We start from the raw sequence: 16,586 nt of genomic DNA, 5'->3' as shown, positions 1-16,586 counted from the left end.
CAACCAACTGAGCCACCCAGGCACCCCTGGAATACTCTTAATGATATAGTAGAGTCTAAACAGTCTCTGATAACTGGTCCAAGTGTTATTCTTAGAGATATTAAAACTCCTCCTATTTAACAGTTGGAAAGTATATCAGAAGCGTAAGTTCTTCCATGAGAAGATGGAGATTAATGCTATTGATTGCATTTTATAGGATAAGATATCTAACTAATCCCCTTACAATAATAAAAATGTTTCAACAGGCATTGACCACCTGGTGAAAATTCAAATAAAGCATTCTTTTACTATTTCTCACCTAACTTTATTGACTGATGGTACTAAAATGTGAAAATTAATTACAAGTTAAAGGAACAAAGTAACTTAATTTTGGAGCTTTATTGAATGCAGACAGCATAGTACAAAATTCAGGAAACTAGTATTAACCTTTAGGCAAAGATTCTCTGAAATAAAGGTTCAATGTGTATCCTGGAATTTCATTTGTAGTTTTCTACAAAACAGATACATTTTTAGCTTGATTGTTTTTAAAAAGAGATGGATTTTAATAGGCTTTTTCCTCAAAGTTCTCTAAAATCATAAATAAAATATTGTTACTGTTTTTCCCTTTAATTCTTTGTTAAATAAACTCTTACTATTTGGAATTTAGGGATATAGACAAGTCAAATAATAAAAAGTTAATAAACAAGAGAGATAACTAGTACTTTAGCACAACTTCTGAATCACAAGATTTTCTTTTTGGGATTTTAAAGACTATTTTGAGATAATTTAGTTACATGATTTTTTTGAAAGAAGCCGCAGATCCAAAGTAATAATGAGGGTAATTATTGTTCATCAGTTTCTGAACCAACTTAGTGAAATTACAAATACCAGAGAATAGAAAATATACTTTGGTATAAGTATATTTGGTATAAGTAAACTTACTTACCAAAGTAAGTATACTTTGGTATAAGTATATTTGGTATAAGTAAAAATGAGCTTTTCCTCTAGTAATAGGAGCAAGTAAGAGTAATGGAATAAGAATTAAGTGAAGAAAAAAGAGTAAACCAGCATTGGAAAGTCCGTTCCAGACTACTCTGATATGTTAATAAATTACATTTGAAAATGTAAAGAAATTGCCTTTGTGTTTTCTGTGTACTGGGTTTCATCTGGAAGTATTGGATCCTCCTGAAGTATTACATAGAGCTGTACTGTCCAATATGTTTAGGTATAGAGCATTTAGAAGGTAGATCAGAATCGAGATATGCTATAAGTGTAAAATACACACCAGATATCAGATGGTGTGAAAAAGAGAATATGAATGATCTCATTAATAATCTTATATTATTATGTGTTAAAATTATAGTATGTTGTGTCTATTGGGTTAAATGAAATATTAAAGTTTATTTCACTATTTTTTTCCTCGAAAGAATTTCACTAGTAGAAGACTTTGAATTACATAAGTGGCTCACATTATATTTCTGTTGGAGAATGTGAGCTAGGTTTTCATGGTAGATTGTATCAAACAATTTTTTTAGAAAAATAATGAGAATGTTGAGTAAGAGTTCTTGTGCCAGTTGTTGAACAAATGGAACTGCATAAAAATACGTAGAGGTTGTCACCAGTTCTACATTTTATTTTATTTATTTATTTATTTATTTTTTACCAGTTATACATTTTTTTTTAATTTTTTTTTTAACGTTTATTTATTTTTGAGACAGAGAGAGACAGAGCATGAACAGGGGAGGGTCAGAGAGAGAGGGAGACACAGAATCTGAAACGGGCTCCAGGCTCTGAGCTGTCAGCACAGAGCCCGACGCTGGGCTCGAACTCACGGACCGTGAGATCATGACCTGAGCCGAAGTCGGACGCTTAACCGACTGAGCCACCCAGGCGCCCCACCAGTTATACATTTTAAAAAGTGATTTCTCTGGACTGTTTTTCAGTGAAAAGTTTGGATTATTCATTTATTTGCTTCCTTATTCATTCAACAAACATTTATTAAAGGCCAGTATATGTAAGACGTTAAGAATCTTTTTGCTAATATGTTCTCAAATATTGTTTGTATTATTGTTGTATTTAAATTAAATTATTGTATTATTATACATCAAATATGTTTAAAGTATATGGATTACTGTACTATGCAGTACAGTAGAAAAAAATAACTAAATGGGGAGCCTATAAAACAATTATCTATGACTAATATTATCTATGATAATAGTAATTGACCACTAATAAGTGCAAACATCATATTCTACCAGAACTATAAAATCAAATTTACATTTCAACCCAGCACACAGATCTTTCCAAGAATTTACTAAATCAATATGCATTTTTTCAATATGCAGTTAAAATCAGGTACGTTGATTCCTAATATCAAATTTATTTTACTGTGATAGCACTAGGAACTCACTATTTTCTAGCTAGAAGCATAGCACCAACCCCTTGTTAACTTTGAGGCAAAAAATAGGGGTGAAATAATACAAACTAGAAACTTTAAAATAATGTTTTTTATTAAACTATCTGATGAAAGTATCCGTCATCTAGTAAAGATTCTTTTTCCTATATAATGTCCTCATGAATAAAAAATTGAGAGATTGGGGGGGGGGGCACCTGAGTGCTTAAGATGGTTGAGCATCCAACTCTTGATTTCAGCTCAGTTCATCATTCAAGGGTCATAAGATTGAGCCCTGCATGGGGCTCTGTGCTGAGTGTAGAGCCTGCTTAAGATTCTTTCTCTCTCTCTCTCTCTCTCTCTCTCTCCCTCTGCTCCTCCTTCACCCAACCTCTCCCACCCCCATGCACTCTTTCAAAATTTAAAAAGAGGGGGGTGGAGATTTTAAAATAAAAAAACAAAATAGCTATTGAAAAGTTATTCATAATAATGATTTTTTTCCCATAACAAATTGCAGGATACTTTTTCTTTTCCTACTCCCTTTTGTCTACCCCTTTAGCTTCTATTTAAACTTTGGCAAACTAATTCTATTTAAAACTTGACAATTTTCCCTTAACTTTATGTTCTTCTTTTTACTGTGTGTATATAGGAAAGAGGAAAAAAATGAATCACCTCAGTTTAAATGAAAGGAAGGAATCTACAACAAAAAACGATGAGTAAGTTTGTTGTTTTTAAAATAATTATACACATGTGTCTTTTTAATTTGTTTTAATTTACACTCAAGTTAGTTATCATATATAGTGCAACAATGATTTCAGGAGTAGATTCCTTAATGCCCCTTACCCATTTAGCCCATCCCCCCTCCCACAACCCCTCCAGTAACCCTCTGTTCTCTATATTTAAAAGTCTCTTATGTTTTTCCCCCTCCCTGTTTTTATATTATTTTTGCTTCCCTTCCCTCATGTTCATCTGTTTTGTATCTTAAATTCCTCATATGAGTGAAGTCATATGACATTTGTCTTTCTCTGATTAATTTGGCTTAGCATAATACCCTCTAGTTCTGACCACATAGTTGCAAATGGCAAGATTTTATTCTTTTTGATTGCCAAGTAATATTCCATTGTATATATATACCACATCTTCTTATCCATTCATCCATCAATGGACATCCGGACTCTTTCCATACTTTGGCTATTGTTGATAGTGCTGCTATAAACATGGGGGTGCATGTGTCCCTTCGAAACAGCACACCTGTATCCCTTGGATAAATGCCTAGTAGTGCAATTGCTGGGTTGTAGGGTAGTTCTATTTTTAGCTTTTTGAGGAACCTCCATACTGTTTTCCAGAGTGGCTGCACCAGCTTGCATTCCCACCAACAATGCAAAAGAGATCCTCTTTCTCCGCATCCTCACCAACATCTGTTGTTGCCTGAGTTGTTAATGTTAGCCATTCTGACAGGTGTAAGGTGGTATCTCATTGTGGTTTTGATTTGTATTTCCCTGATGATGAGTGATATTGAGCATTTTTTCATGTGTCAATTGGCCATCTGGATGTCTTCTTTGGAGAAGTGTCTATTCATGTCTTTTGCCCGTTTCTTCACTGGATGATTTGTTTTTTGGGTGTTGAGTTTGATAAGTTCTTTATAGATTTTGGATACTAACCCTTTTTCTGATATGTCGTTTGCAAATATCTTCTCCCTTTCGATTGCCTTTTGGTTTTGCTGATTGTTTCCTTCGCTATGCAGAAGCTTTTTATTTTGATGAGGTCCCAATAGTTCATTTTGCTTTTGTTTCTCTTGCCCCCGGAGACATGTTGCATAAGCAGTTGCTGCAGCCAAGGTCAAAGAGGTTTTTGCTTGCTTTCTCCTCGAGGATTTTGATGGCTTCCTGTCTTACATTTAGGTCTTTCATTCATTTTGAGTTTATTTTTGTGTATGGTGTAAGAAAGTGGTCCAGGTTCATTGTTCTGCATGTCGCTGTCTAGTTTTCCCAGCACCACTTGCTGAAGAGACCGTCTTTATTCCATTGGATATTCTTTCCTGCTTTGTCAAATATTAGTTGCCCATACGTTTGTGGGTCCTTTTCTGGTTTTCTATTCTGTTCCATTGATCTGAGTGTCTGTTTTTGTGCCACACACACATGTGCCTTGAAAGAAAAGGGTCATATTTGTAAAAGTAATAATGTAAGAGAAATAACTTATTTGCAGAAATTAAAAAAGTTTATATCTGAGTTGAAGTATTCTTCTTTTCTTTTTTTTAATGTTTATTTATTTTTGATAGCATGCACAAAAGTGCGTGCCCGAGCATGATAGGGGCAGAGAGAGAGGGAGACAGAGGATCAGAAGCAGGGTCCACACTGACAGCAGAGAGCCTGGTGTAGGATTGGAACTCACAAACCATGAGATTATGACCTGACACTTAACTGACTGAGCCACCCAGGCATCCCTAAGTATTCTTTTCAAAGAAGAAAATACTTTGTGGTGTATTTTACAGTGTTCATGTGATCATTTTATCTGATATCTTAATTTTAATACTCATTGAGCCCAGTTTCCAAGCCCATGAATAAGAGACTAGCTTAAGGTAAAACTGAGGAAAATGCCCTTTTCAGATTTTACATAGGTGGAAAAGTAATACATTGTCTGGGAACATAATGCCTAACAAAGATCTGGCTCAAGAGCTAGGAACACAATGAATGAAGCCAGCAGATTAAGGGATCCGGAGGAACCTAGGGGACCTATATGCCAGCATCCAACTGTTTTCATATTGGCCAGCCAGTGTTGCCTTGAATGAAGATATTATCTACAAAAATCTACTTTCCACATATGTTCTGGAAAGAATACTTACATCTATCCAGTGAGGCTGGAAAAATTGAATTAAGCAGAATAGGGGGTTAAATTTTCAAAGTAGTTCATATGTTCAGCTCATTTACCCTTTCAGCTATATCGTCTGTGTGCCACACAATGTGATGGATGGGTAAAGATGAAGAAGATGAAGTTTCTCCCCTTTGGGAGCTTATGGTCTTATGTTGTAAGTTAGCATACCTTTCCAAACTTAGAAAAAGGTTATAAGGTATGTTTCAAAATGTTTTTTAAATCATTTGAGTGGAATTCAGAATGCATTTTCCATACAAACGGTGTTGTAATTTGTGGTTATAACTCCAGAAGTCTATTTTTTCATAATGTAGCTGAACTATAGTATTAGTCTAGGTTAAAATATACAAAAACTGAATGCCATTTAGAGTACAGCAAGGACAAAGGGAAGAGTTTCTCAAAGAAATTTTCTTTGTTTGGCATCTCGTACGTTATTGTACCCCTTTAATCTGTTTTTACTAGCTGCTTTTCCTAGCCATGTTCCCCCAGCTCCAAATCTTTTCATGTACCCTGTCCCACAAATATTTTTGCTGTAAATTACTACTCCTTCCTTTCCCTAAGCAAAGTTCCCATTTCCTCAGTGAAATCAATCTCAACTAGATATTGAGAGACAAGCATTCTCTTTTTGTTTAACTTATTTAATGTCTTTTTAAATTGGCAAGATATACAGATGTAAAAATCTCAAATTGTCCAAAAGGACATATGGTGAGAGCAAGTGGCAAGTAACAGTTTTTGAATCATGTATAATCCTATTTTGAAAGCAGATACCTGTGAAACCAAATGAATTTCTGATATAATTATGTAAAGTGTAACAAACTTAGGAGTAAAAGTAGGCAGTGAAGGAGGAAATGTTTTGAAACAACAGCAATACCACATAAGAAGCCAAACTTACCTTTGCTCTCCTCCCAATCAGCTCCTCTTAAGCTACTCTAACTTTTTATACTTTCTTCCCTTCCTTATTTTTCTGAACCCATCAATTTGCTTATATCCAGATTTTTAACAACAGCTCTCATAGCGGTGGGCTTTCAAGTAGCAAGGGAGGAACAAGAACCCTTGTTATGGTTCACTTAGGAATTTGCCTATATTTTTAATTTCTAAAGATCGCGTTATTTATGTATAGTACTCCATGACTTGATACTAAAATTAGTGAACTTAAGGACAAGCCAAGATATTTTTCATTAGATAAAAATTATGGCTTGCTGATTGTTTTTTCCACTCATAAAATTATTCAATCCTAGTCAGTAAAGCCATTTACCAGCTTTAGTAATGGGTTCTTCATTTATTCCACTTGTTTAAATTTCTTTTAGTATCCTGTAAAGCCATTCTAAAGACTTGGGTTTTTTTTTAATCTTAAATTGAACATTTCACTTTTGTACATCAATTTTAAATGATCATAGCATTTTATATTTTGTTTTGGCAATTGTATAGGTTAGGGTTGTCCAGAAAAACAGAACCAATAGCAGATACATATATATGTAAGAATATAATAATAATACAGTATTAATAAAATATAATATTTAAAGATAAAATGGTATAGATATAATTCTTAAAATGTATTGATAATGAGATATATATGTGTGTGTATATATATATAAATACTTGCATATATAGAGATACATTGATTATGAAGAATTGGCTCATAAAATTATAGAGGCTAAGTCTCACCATCTACCATCTGCAAGCCTGAGACCCAAGAAAGCCAGCAGTATGATTCTAGTTCAAGTCCAAAGGCCTGATAATCAGGAGAGCTGATGGTATAAATCCTAGTTCAAGAGCAGGAAAAGAGCAGTGTCCCAATTCAGGCAGGCAAGCAAGGCACCAATCCCCCCTTCCTCTACTTTTGTTCTATTTAGCCCCTCAACAGATTGAATGATGCCCACCCACACTGGGAAGATAGTCTACCTTACTTAGTTTTTACTAAGGTGGTTATACTGTGGTGATTTTCTAACTCCATCCTTCCTTCTATTAGTCGGCCTTTTTAAAATTCATGAGTTCATAGTGATAAAGGTTTTTTCCTTGCCTTCCCTCTTTCCATATTCTCACCTCTTCTCAAACATTAGATCTTTGGTTCCTAACAGCAGCAATATATTTTCACATTTGGTCATTCTTATCACATACACAAAATAGTTTCAGAATTCCTGCACTCATAGCACTACTAAAAACAAAACTGCAAAGCACTCAAGATTTGTTTGCAATCTTTTGTTGTCTTTAATAAGACAACTAATAATACTGTTGACAGTATATAGTCAAATTACTGTTCCAAAACTACTTGGATTAGTTCTTTAAGTTTTTTTTTATTTTAATTCCAGTATAGTTAACATACAGTGTTTTATTAGTTTCAGGTGTACAATATAGCAATTCAAGAATTCTATACAATACTCAGTGCTCATCCTGATAAGTGTACTCTTTAATCCCTATCACCTATTTCACCCATCCCCCCACCCACCTCCCCTCTGATAACCATCAATTTGTTCTCTATAGATAAGAATCTGTTTCTTGGTTTCTCTTTTTTTCCTTTGCTCATTTGTTTTGTTTCTTAAATTCCACATATGAGTGAAATCATACAGTATCTGTCTTTCTCAGACTAACTTATTTTACTTAGCATTATACTCTCTAGCCCCATCCATGTTGTTACAAATGGCAAGATTTCATTCTTTTTTATGTCTGAGTAATATTCCACTGTATGTATATGTGTATGTACATCTTTATCCATTCATCAGTCACTGGACACTTGGGCTGCTTCCATAATTTGACTATTGTAAATAGTGCTGTAATAAACATAAAACTGCATGTATCCCTTTGAATTAGTGTTTTTTTTATGCGGGGGGTGGGGGGTGGGGTGGGTAAATACCCAGTGGTGCAATTACCAGATACTAGGATAGTTCTATTTTTAACTTTTTGAAGAACTTCCAAAAACACTGTTTTCTACAGTGGCTGCACCAGTGTGCATCCCCACCAGGAGCACACAAAGGTTCCTTTTTCTCCACATTACTTGGATTAGTTGTTTGTTTGAAGAGTTAGTTATTCATTTCAAGTGGTTAGGTTCTCTTGTTTCTGTTTGTACTCAATTTAAATATTCTCATCTTTTTTTATTTAATTTCACTCTTTAACTCTGTAAAACATTAATATGTTCCAAAAGCCAAACCTTTACAAAAAAGTATGTTCAGAGAAGTGTCATTCCCTGCCCCATTCTTTCTACCTACTCCCTGTAGGTAACCAAATTCATTAGTTTCTGGTTTACCTTTGCTATGTTTATTTTTATAAAATTAAGTCCTTTCATTTCTTTTTTCTGATTTCTCATTTCATACAAAGATGGCATACCATGTATACTTGTGTATGCTTTTTGTTTTTCAGTTATGTATTTGTCCTCAAATGACACCCTGTTAATCAACTTAGCAAGTTTAAAACATAAGAATTCTTCCAATAGGAAAATATGGTTCCACGTTCTAGGTTTAAATGTTTTTCCACAGAAAACAAGCCATTAGTGACATGTCAATAAAGCTCGTTTATAAACAACCACCTACACATTACTATTCTATGTGAACTTCCATATCCTTTATATGCTGAAAGGAAAATATATTATATAATTCACTGCCATTGGCTTTTCTTCCTCTTGGCAGTTTGCTGCTGCCTACTGTCATTGCTCTGAAAATGCAGTAATGGTGACCGTCCTTTTGTAGGGTTTATTTCCATTAAAGTTCTTATTTTCAGCCTGTAGATTGGCATGCTACTGTGAGAAGTGAAACATAGAGATCATGTGTACCCTTTTCCCCCTTTCCTGACATGATAACATCTTGCAAAACTGTAGGACAGTATCACAACCAGGAAATTGACATTGCCACAATCCACTGATTTTTATTCAGATTTCTCAAGTTTCACATGCACTCTGTGTGTGTGTGTGTGTGTGTGTGTGTGTGTGTGTGTGTGTGTGTGTATTTAGTTCTATGTAACTTTATCACATCCAGTTTCAAGTATCTGCCACCACAGTCAAGATACAGGACATTCCCATCACCACAAAAATCCCTCCTATTGTATAAAGCTTATTTTTAACCACTGGTTTATTCTCTTGTAGACATAAAGGTAATTTTTTAGATTTAAAAAAAAAAATTCAGGGTACCTAGGTGGCTCAGTCAGTTAAGCGTCCAATACTTGATTTCGGCTCAGGTCATGATCTCATGGTTTGTGGGCTCGAGCCCCACATTGTGCTCTGCACTGAGCGTGGAGACTGCTTGGGACTCTCTCTGTCCTTTCTTTCTCTCTCTCTCTGCCCCTCCCTGCTTATGCTGTCTCTCTCTCTCTCTCTCAAAAGAAATAAACATTTAAAAAAATTCCATACTAATTCAAATAAAACCTTTATCATTGTAATGAATTATGCCAGAACTGGGTTTTCTATTTGTATGTTATGTATACAATTAACTGTGACAGGTAGCCACTGTTCAGAATTCTATGTCTGAGTTTCTCTTTACTGTTCTTTAAGTATTCAGTCATGTAACAGGAATCTGAGTTATGAATCACTTTCTGCTTAAATCAGGATCTCTAGGGGTGAGTTAGTTGAAAATGCTTATCAAGGAGGGATGCCTGAATGGTTCAGTTGGTTAAGCATTTGACTCTTGATTTAGGCTCAGGTCATGATTTCATGGTTTGTGGGTTCAAGCCCTGTGTCGGGCTCTGGGCTGACAGTTTGGAGCCTGCTCTAAGGGATTCTCTTTCCCTCTCTCTCAATAAAATAAACTTAAAAAAAAAAGAAAATGCTTATCAAAAACTTAAAAATAAAAATAAAGTTATGCCTATATTCTGTATATTTATTAAGAGACTTATTTTTCAGCTGTTCAAAATTTTTGACATGGAAGAATGAAAAATTTTCCCCAAAGATCAGTAACAAGATAGCCATGCCCATTTTCACCACTGGTGTTCAACATTTTACTGGCAATTCTAATCAGAGCAATTAGAGGGAAGGAAGAAAAGGAGGGAGGGAATGAAGAAAGAAAGGAAGAAAACAAAGGCATCCATTTGGAAAGGAAGAAATAAAACTATCTCTATTTGCAGACAACAATAAGGTACCTAGGAATAAACCTAAGTAAAGTGGTAAAAGATCTATACTCTGAAAACTATACAACACTTATGAAAGAAATTGAAGAGGACACAAAGAAATGGAAAAACATTCCATGCTCATAGATAGGAAGAACAGACATTGTTAAGATGTCTGTACTACCCAAAGCAATCTACACATTATACATTTAATGCAATCCCTACCAAAATACCAACAGTGGGGCTCCTGGATGGCTCAGTCAGTTAAGAGTCTGACTCTTGATTTTGGTTCAGGTCGTGATCTCATGGTTCATGGGTTCAAGACCCACATCAGGCTCCGTGCAGAGCTGCTTGGAATTCTCTCTCTCTCTCTCTCTCTCTCTCTCTCTCTCTCTCTCTGCCCCTTCCCCTCCCTCCCTCTCTGTCTCTCTCTGTCTCTCTCTCTTTCAAAATAAATAAATAAACTTAAAAAACAAATACCACCAGCATTTTTCAGAGAGCTAGAACAGTCCTAAAATTTATGCAACCACAAAATGTATGGAACCACAAAAGACCCTGAATAGCCAAAGCAATCCTGAAAAAACAAAACTGGAGGCATCGATTCCAGATTTCAAGCTATATTACAAAGCTGTAGTCATCGAGAGAGTACAGTCCTGGCACAAAAATAGACATGTAGATGAATGGAACAAAATAGAAAATCCAGAAATGGACCCACAGCTATATGGTCAACTAATCTTGGACAAAGCAGGGAAGAATATCCAATGGAAAAAGACAGTCTCTTCAACAAATGGTGTTGAGAAAACTGGACGGCGACATGCAGAAGAATGAAACTAGACCACTTTCTTACACCATACATGCAAATAAATTCAAAATGGATGAAAGACCTAAATGTGAGACAGGAAACCATCAAAATCCTAGAGGAGGACACAGGCAGCAACCTCTTTGATGTTGGCCACAGCAACTTCTTACCAGACACATCCCCAAAGGCAAGGGAAACAAAAGCAAACTGTTGGGACTTCATCAAGATAAAAAGCCTCTGCACAGCAAGGAAACAATCAACAAAACTAAAAGGCAGCCTATGGAATGGGAGAAGATATTTGGGATTGACATAACAGATAGGGGGTTAGCATCAAAAATCTATAAAGAACTTACCAAACTTAACACCCAAAAAACAAATAACTCAGTTGAGAAATGGGCAGAAGGGGCGCTTAAGCATCTAACTCTTGATTTCGGTTCAGGTCATGATCACACAGTTTGTGGGTTCAAGCCCTGCATCAAAGCCTGCTTGGGATTCTTTCCCTCTCCCTCTCTCTGCCCTTCCCCCACTCGTGCACATGCTCTCTCTGAAAATAAATAAATAAACTTAAAAGAAAAAAAAAATGGGCAGAAGACATGAATAGACACTTTTCCAAAGAAGACATCCGGATGGCTAGCAGACACATGAAAAGATGCCCAACATCACTTATCATCAGGAAAATACAAATCAGAACCATAATGAGATTACCACCTCACACCTGTCAGAATGGCTAAAATTAACAACATAGGAAAGAGTAAGTGTTGGTGAGGATGGAGAGAAAAGGGGAACCCTCTTGCGCTGTTGGTGGGAATGCAAACTGGTGCAGCCACTCTTGAGAGCAATATGGAGGTGCCTCAAGAAACTAAAGCTAGAACTACCCTACAATCCAGCAATTGCACTATTAGGTATCCACCCAAAGGGTACAAAAATACAGATTTGAAGAGAAACACGCACCCCAGTGTTTACAGCAGCATTATCAACAATAGCCAAATTATGGAGAGAGCCCAAATATCCATTGACTGAAGAATAGATAAAGATGTGTGTGTGTGTGCACGCGCGTGCGAGTGTGTAACGGAATATCACTCGGCCATCAAAAACACTGTAATCTTGCCATTTGCAATGATGTGGATGGAGCTAGAATATATTATGCTAAGCGAAATAGGTCAATCAAAAAAGACATACGGTGTAATTTCACTCATGTGAAATTTAAGAAAGAAAACAGATGAACATAGCGGAAGGGAAGGAAAAATAAGACAAGAACAGGGAGGCAAACCATAAGAGACTCCTAAATACATAGAACAAACCGAGGGTTGCTGGAGGAAAGGTAGACGGGGGATGGGCTAACTGGGTGATGGGTACTAAAGAGGGCACTTGTGATGAGCACTGTGTGTTGTATATAAGTGATGAATCACTGAATTCTCCTGAAACCAGTACTACACTGCATGTTAACTAAAATTTAGATTTAAAAAATATATGTTAAAAAAAAAAAAGAAAATTCCAAAGAATGCACATTGACTATGTTCCTTATTGTTTAACCCTGAATAATTAAATAATTTGTGTTTTGGTTTCCATATCTGTAAAATGGAGATAATATTTACCACAGAGAGTTATTTTAAAGGTTAAAATATAGCTTGTAGCTTATAAAGTAACAAGTATAGTGTTTTGACTTTAGAAAGAGCTCAAAAAAAATTTAGCAATATATTTCATTATTACAGTCCAGCTGTCATCCAAAATAATCGGTTTAGATAAATAGAATTAATTAGATAAATAGAGGTTCCGTGACCTATTTACCTTTTTCTGTATAAGACATAGAAAGTATTAGGAGGGTAAAGAAAAACCTGAGGATTTTGTCCCTTTTTTTTTCCTTTCCTTTTAGAGAGAGACAGAGCACAACCAGAGGATGGGCAGAGAGAGAGGGAGACACAGAATCCAAAGCAGGCTTCAGGCTCTGAGCTGTCAGCACAGAGCCTGACATAGGGCTCGAACTCATGAGCCATGAGATCACAACCTGAGCCAAAGTCAGATGCTTAACCGATTAAGCCACCCAGGTGCTTGGGATTTTGTCCCTTTAACGTTCACATAACTTGCAGGTTTCTTGAGATTTTATACAAAAATGGTCTCTTACAGATAGTGACTTTGATATAAGTTTTTAGTAATGGAATTAATTAAAAGTTCATTTGTGGCCTTTGAGAGTGTCGGTAGAGTAGTAAGGCAGAAATCTGAATATAAGAGTTTAATTTCGGTATTGAAGAGTAGAGACTGTATCAGACCATTATTTTGAGCATTTTTTTGATTTGTGAAAAAAAAGTATTTGTTAAATTAAGTAAAAGGAGAGTTAAGCAGCATCAGGGATCCAGCAAATCATATATGTACTTATAATATTGACCATCAATACTGCTGTAAAATTTTCGTAGCATTCATAGCTTAGTCCAGAAAGTAAAGAAAACAAATAGGTAGGAAATCCAGGATTGCACATTAGAAGGACATGTGTGTGGCAGAAGGTTAACGGGCTGAGTAATTAACCTTCTTTTTTCTATTTGTAATTATCCCCAGCCTTATTGAAGTATAATTAACAAATAAAATTGTATGTATTTAAAGTGTATAACATGATGATTTGAATGTGTGTGTGTGTGTGTGTGTGTGTGTGCGTGCGCGCACCCATTCTAAGAAACTGGTTGCCATCAAGATGGGAGGAGCTGATTTCATTTAAGAAGAAGTAAAAGGAGGAGGGGGAGAGGAAAAGAGATTAAAATAAAGAGGGGAGTCACCTAACTGTCTCAGTCAGTGAAGCATGTGATTCTCGATCTCAGGGTCATGAGTTTGAGCCACATATGAGTTTAGCCACATTACCTAAAAATTAAATTAAATTTAAATTTAAAAAAATAAAATAATGGGAATAAATAAATGGGAATAAAAAATAAAATAATAGTGTCCACCAGTTTACTTGGTCTTGCAGTGAAGACAAGTTTCCCTCCAAAAGCAGCTTACGCATGTGAAGGATATCTTAAAAAACAGTTTCCCCAGATATTTGATACTCAGTTCCTACAGCTCTCCAAGGCTGTCAATAAGAGTTTGCTTAGCTGAGCCCCTCAATAATATCTTAACTTGAGAGAGAATTGCTAACAGGTCTTTTTGGGATGCTACACTGCACAACTCCTGCACAACATTCACATCTTTATCTGAACAAAGCTTCTTGGAGTCATTCAAGATGGCTACGCTGCAGGACCCACCCCCACACAATTCCATGAGGGTCAACAGGGAATATCATCAGTTCCTTAAAGTATGGTAAGACAGTGTAGAGAGGCTCCATCACTTCAGTCCTCCCAGGAAAAGAATGCAAGGTAAAGAACCCTTAGGATTGCTTCTCATAGCGAAGTAACGCATTTGCCTCAGCTATAGCCCCCTGAGGTAGTTGGTGATCGTTGGTATAATGTAGGGGAGTCTGGAGGTTCCCAGCCCTGAATGGGAGTCATTTAAAACCTCTTGCTCCTTCAGACTCTCGGAGCTCAGTGGAAGGGGCTGGAATTCCTTTTTGACACTCTCTCTCCAACTGAAGTTCAGGTGGTAAGCAAGCAAGGCCTCAGACAAGTGACTTTTAATTGAAAGTACATAATAATAGGGGCACCTTGGTGGCTCAGTTAGTTGAGCATCTGACTCTTAATCTCAGCTCAGGTCATGATCTCACACAGTTCATGGGTTTGAGCCCCAAGTCGGGCTCTGCCTGGATTCTCTCTCCCTCTCTCTCTGCCCATCCCCTACTGACGTACACATGCTCTCTCATTTTCCTTACGTAAGTTTTAGCTTTTGCATAAATAACTGTCTCTCCATTCCTTGTTTGCATACTTAATCTATTTTACTTGGTTGAAATATACTGTACCTATTCATCATGTATGAAAATTTAACATATTTGTCTTATTTGTGATAGCACAGAAATGTTAATAGATAACACTGATGTGATTTTGAAAAGCATTTAAATAGAATTTCTAGTTTCTCTCATAAAATCAATAGTATAGATTTGTGGTCTCTGAAGCAGTAGTCACTAGCCAGCCACACATGGCTAATGAGCATTTGAAATGTGACTAGTCTGAAATGAGATGTGCTATGAATATAAAGTACATACCGGATTTTGAAAAAAAGCATAATGGAGAGGATGTGGAGAAACGGGAACCCTCTTGCACTGTTGGTGGGAATGCAAATTGGTGCAGCCACCCTGGAAAACAGTGTGGAGGTTCCTCAAAAAATTAAAAATAGACCTACCCTATGACCCAGCAATAGCAGTGCTAGGAATTTACCCAAGGGATACGGGAGTGCTGATGCATAGGGGCATTTGTACCCCAATGTTTATAGCAGCACTCTCAACAATAGCCAAATTATGGAAAGAGCCTAAATGTCCATCAACTGATGAATGGATAAAGAAATTGTGGTTTATATGCACAATGGAATACTACGTGGCAATGAGAAAGAATGAAATACGGCCCTTTGTAGCAACGTGGATGGAACTGGAGAGTGTGATGCTAAGTGAAATAAGCCATACAGAGAAAGGCAGATACCATATGTTTTCACTCTTATGTGGATCCTGAGAAACTTAACAGGAACCTATGGGGGAGGGGAAGGAAAAAAAAAAGAGGTTAGAGTGGGAGAGAGCCAAAGCATAAGAGACTCTTAAAAACTGAGAACAAACTGAGGGTTGATGGGGGATGGGAGGGAGGGGAGGGTGGGTGATGGGTATTGAGGAGGGCACCTTTTGGGATGAGCACTGGGTGTTGTATGGAAACCAATTTGACAATAAACTTCATATATTGAAAAAAAAAGAAAAGCATAAAATATCTCATGAATAATTTTATTGATTACATGTTGAAATGATAATACTTTGGATATATTGGTTAAATAAAATATATTATTAAAATTAAGTTCACTTATTTCTTTTTACTTCTTTTATTGTGGCTACTAGAAAACTTTAAATTACATATGTGGTTTACATTTTATTTCTATTAGACTGCACTGATATAGATTATCTTATACAGCTATGAGACTATATAAAAATTGGAAAAGACACTAAAACTGCAAGAACAAGGGAATGGTTAAATCATCTTTGGTATGTTTACTAGGTACAATATTGTGCAGCCTTTAAATTATAAACATATGGGTGATGTGGCCAAAAACAAATATGTAATATTATATTAAGGGCAGAAAGTATGATATAAAGTTATAGAAATTAAAAAAAACAAAACAAAAACCTAAGAGAATTTTTCCAGTATGGTAGCATGCTAACTAGAGATAGGTTCAGTAGATAGGATTACAAGTGAAGTTTTCTTTGTTTCCAAATTTAATAGAGTGCCTTTGTAATCTTTTTCACACTGAAATATATGAAAACCGTAAAACTTCTTTTCCTATTACAAAAATTACTGGGTAACACTGACTCACAGGTTTCGATGGTGTATTAGTGTTCACTCTGAGAAGGGAGCAAGCCAACTAACCACATCTTCACATCCTCTCCCACTGCTCAGCGAAAATCCCAAAGAC

At 36.0% G+C, this 16,586-nt stretch overlaps 1 protein-coding gene across 1 annotated transcript in view; it reads left to right on the top strand.

The window, feature by feature from the left end:
• Positions 1 to 16,586, top strand: part of ITGB3BP (integrin subunit beta 3 binding protein) — a 71,905-nt gene that overhangs the window by 38,718 nt on the left and 16,601 nt on the right. Inside the window, exon 4 of the mRNA XM_053214185.1 lies at positions 3,021 to 3,087. Coding sequence (XP_053070160.1) covers positions 3,021 to 3,087 — 67 coding nt within the window. The remainder of the gene's footprint in view (positions 1 to 3,020; positions 3,088 to 16,586) is intronic.

The sequence above is a fragment of the Acinonyx jubatus genome, chromosome C1, assembly GCF_027475565.1.
Source record: "Acinonyx jubatus isolate Ajub_Pintada_27869175 chromosome C1, VMU_Ajub_asm_v1.0, whole genome shotgun sequence".
Taxonomy (NCBI): Eukaryota; Metazoa; Chordata; class Mammalia; order Carnivora; family Felidae; genus Acinonyx; species Acinonyx jubatus.
Note: the sequence above shows the minus strand (reverse complement) of the source record. Positions and strands in the feature narration are given on the sequence as shown.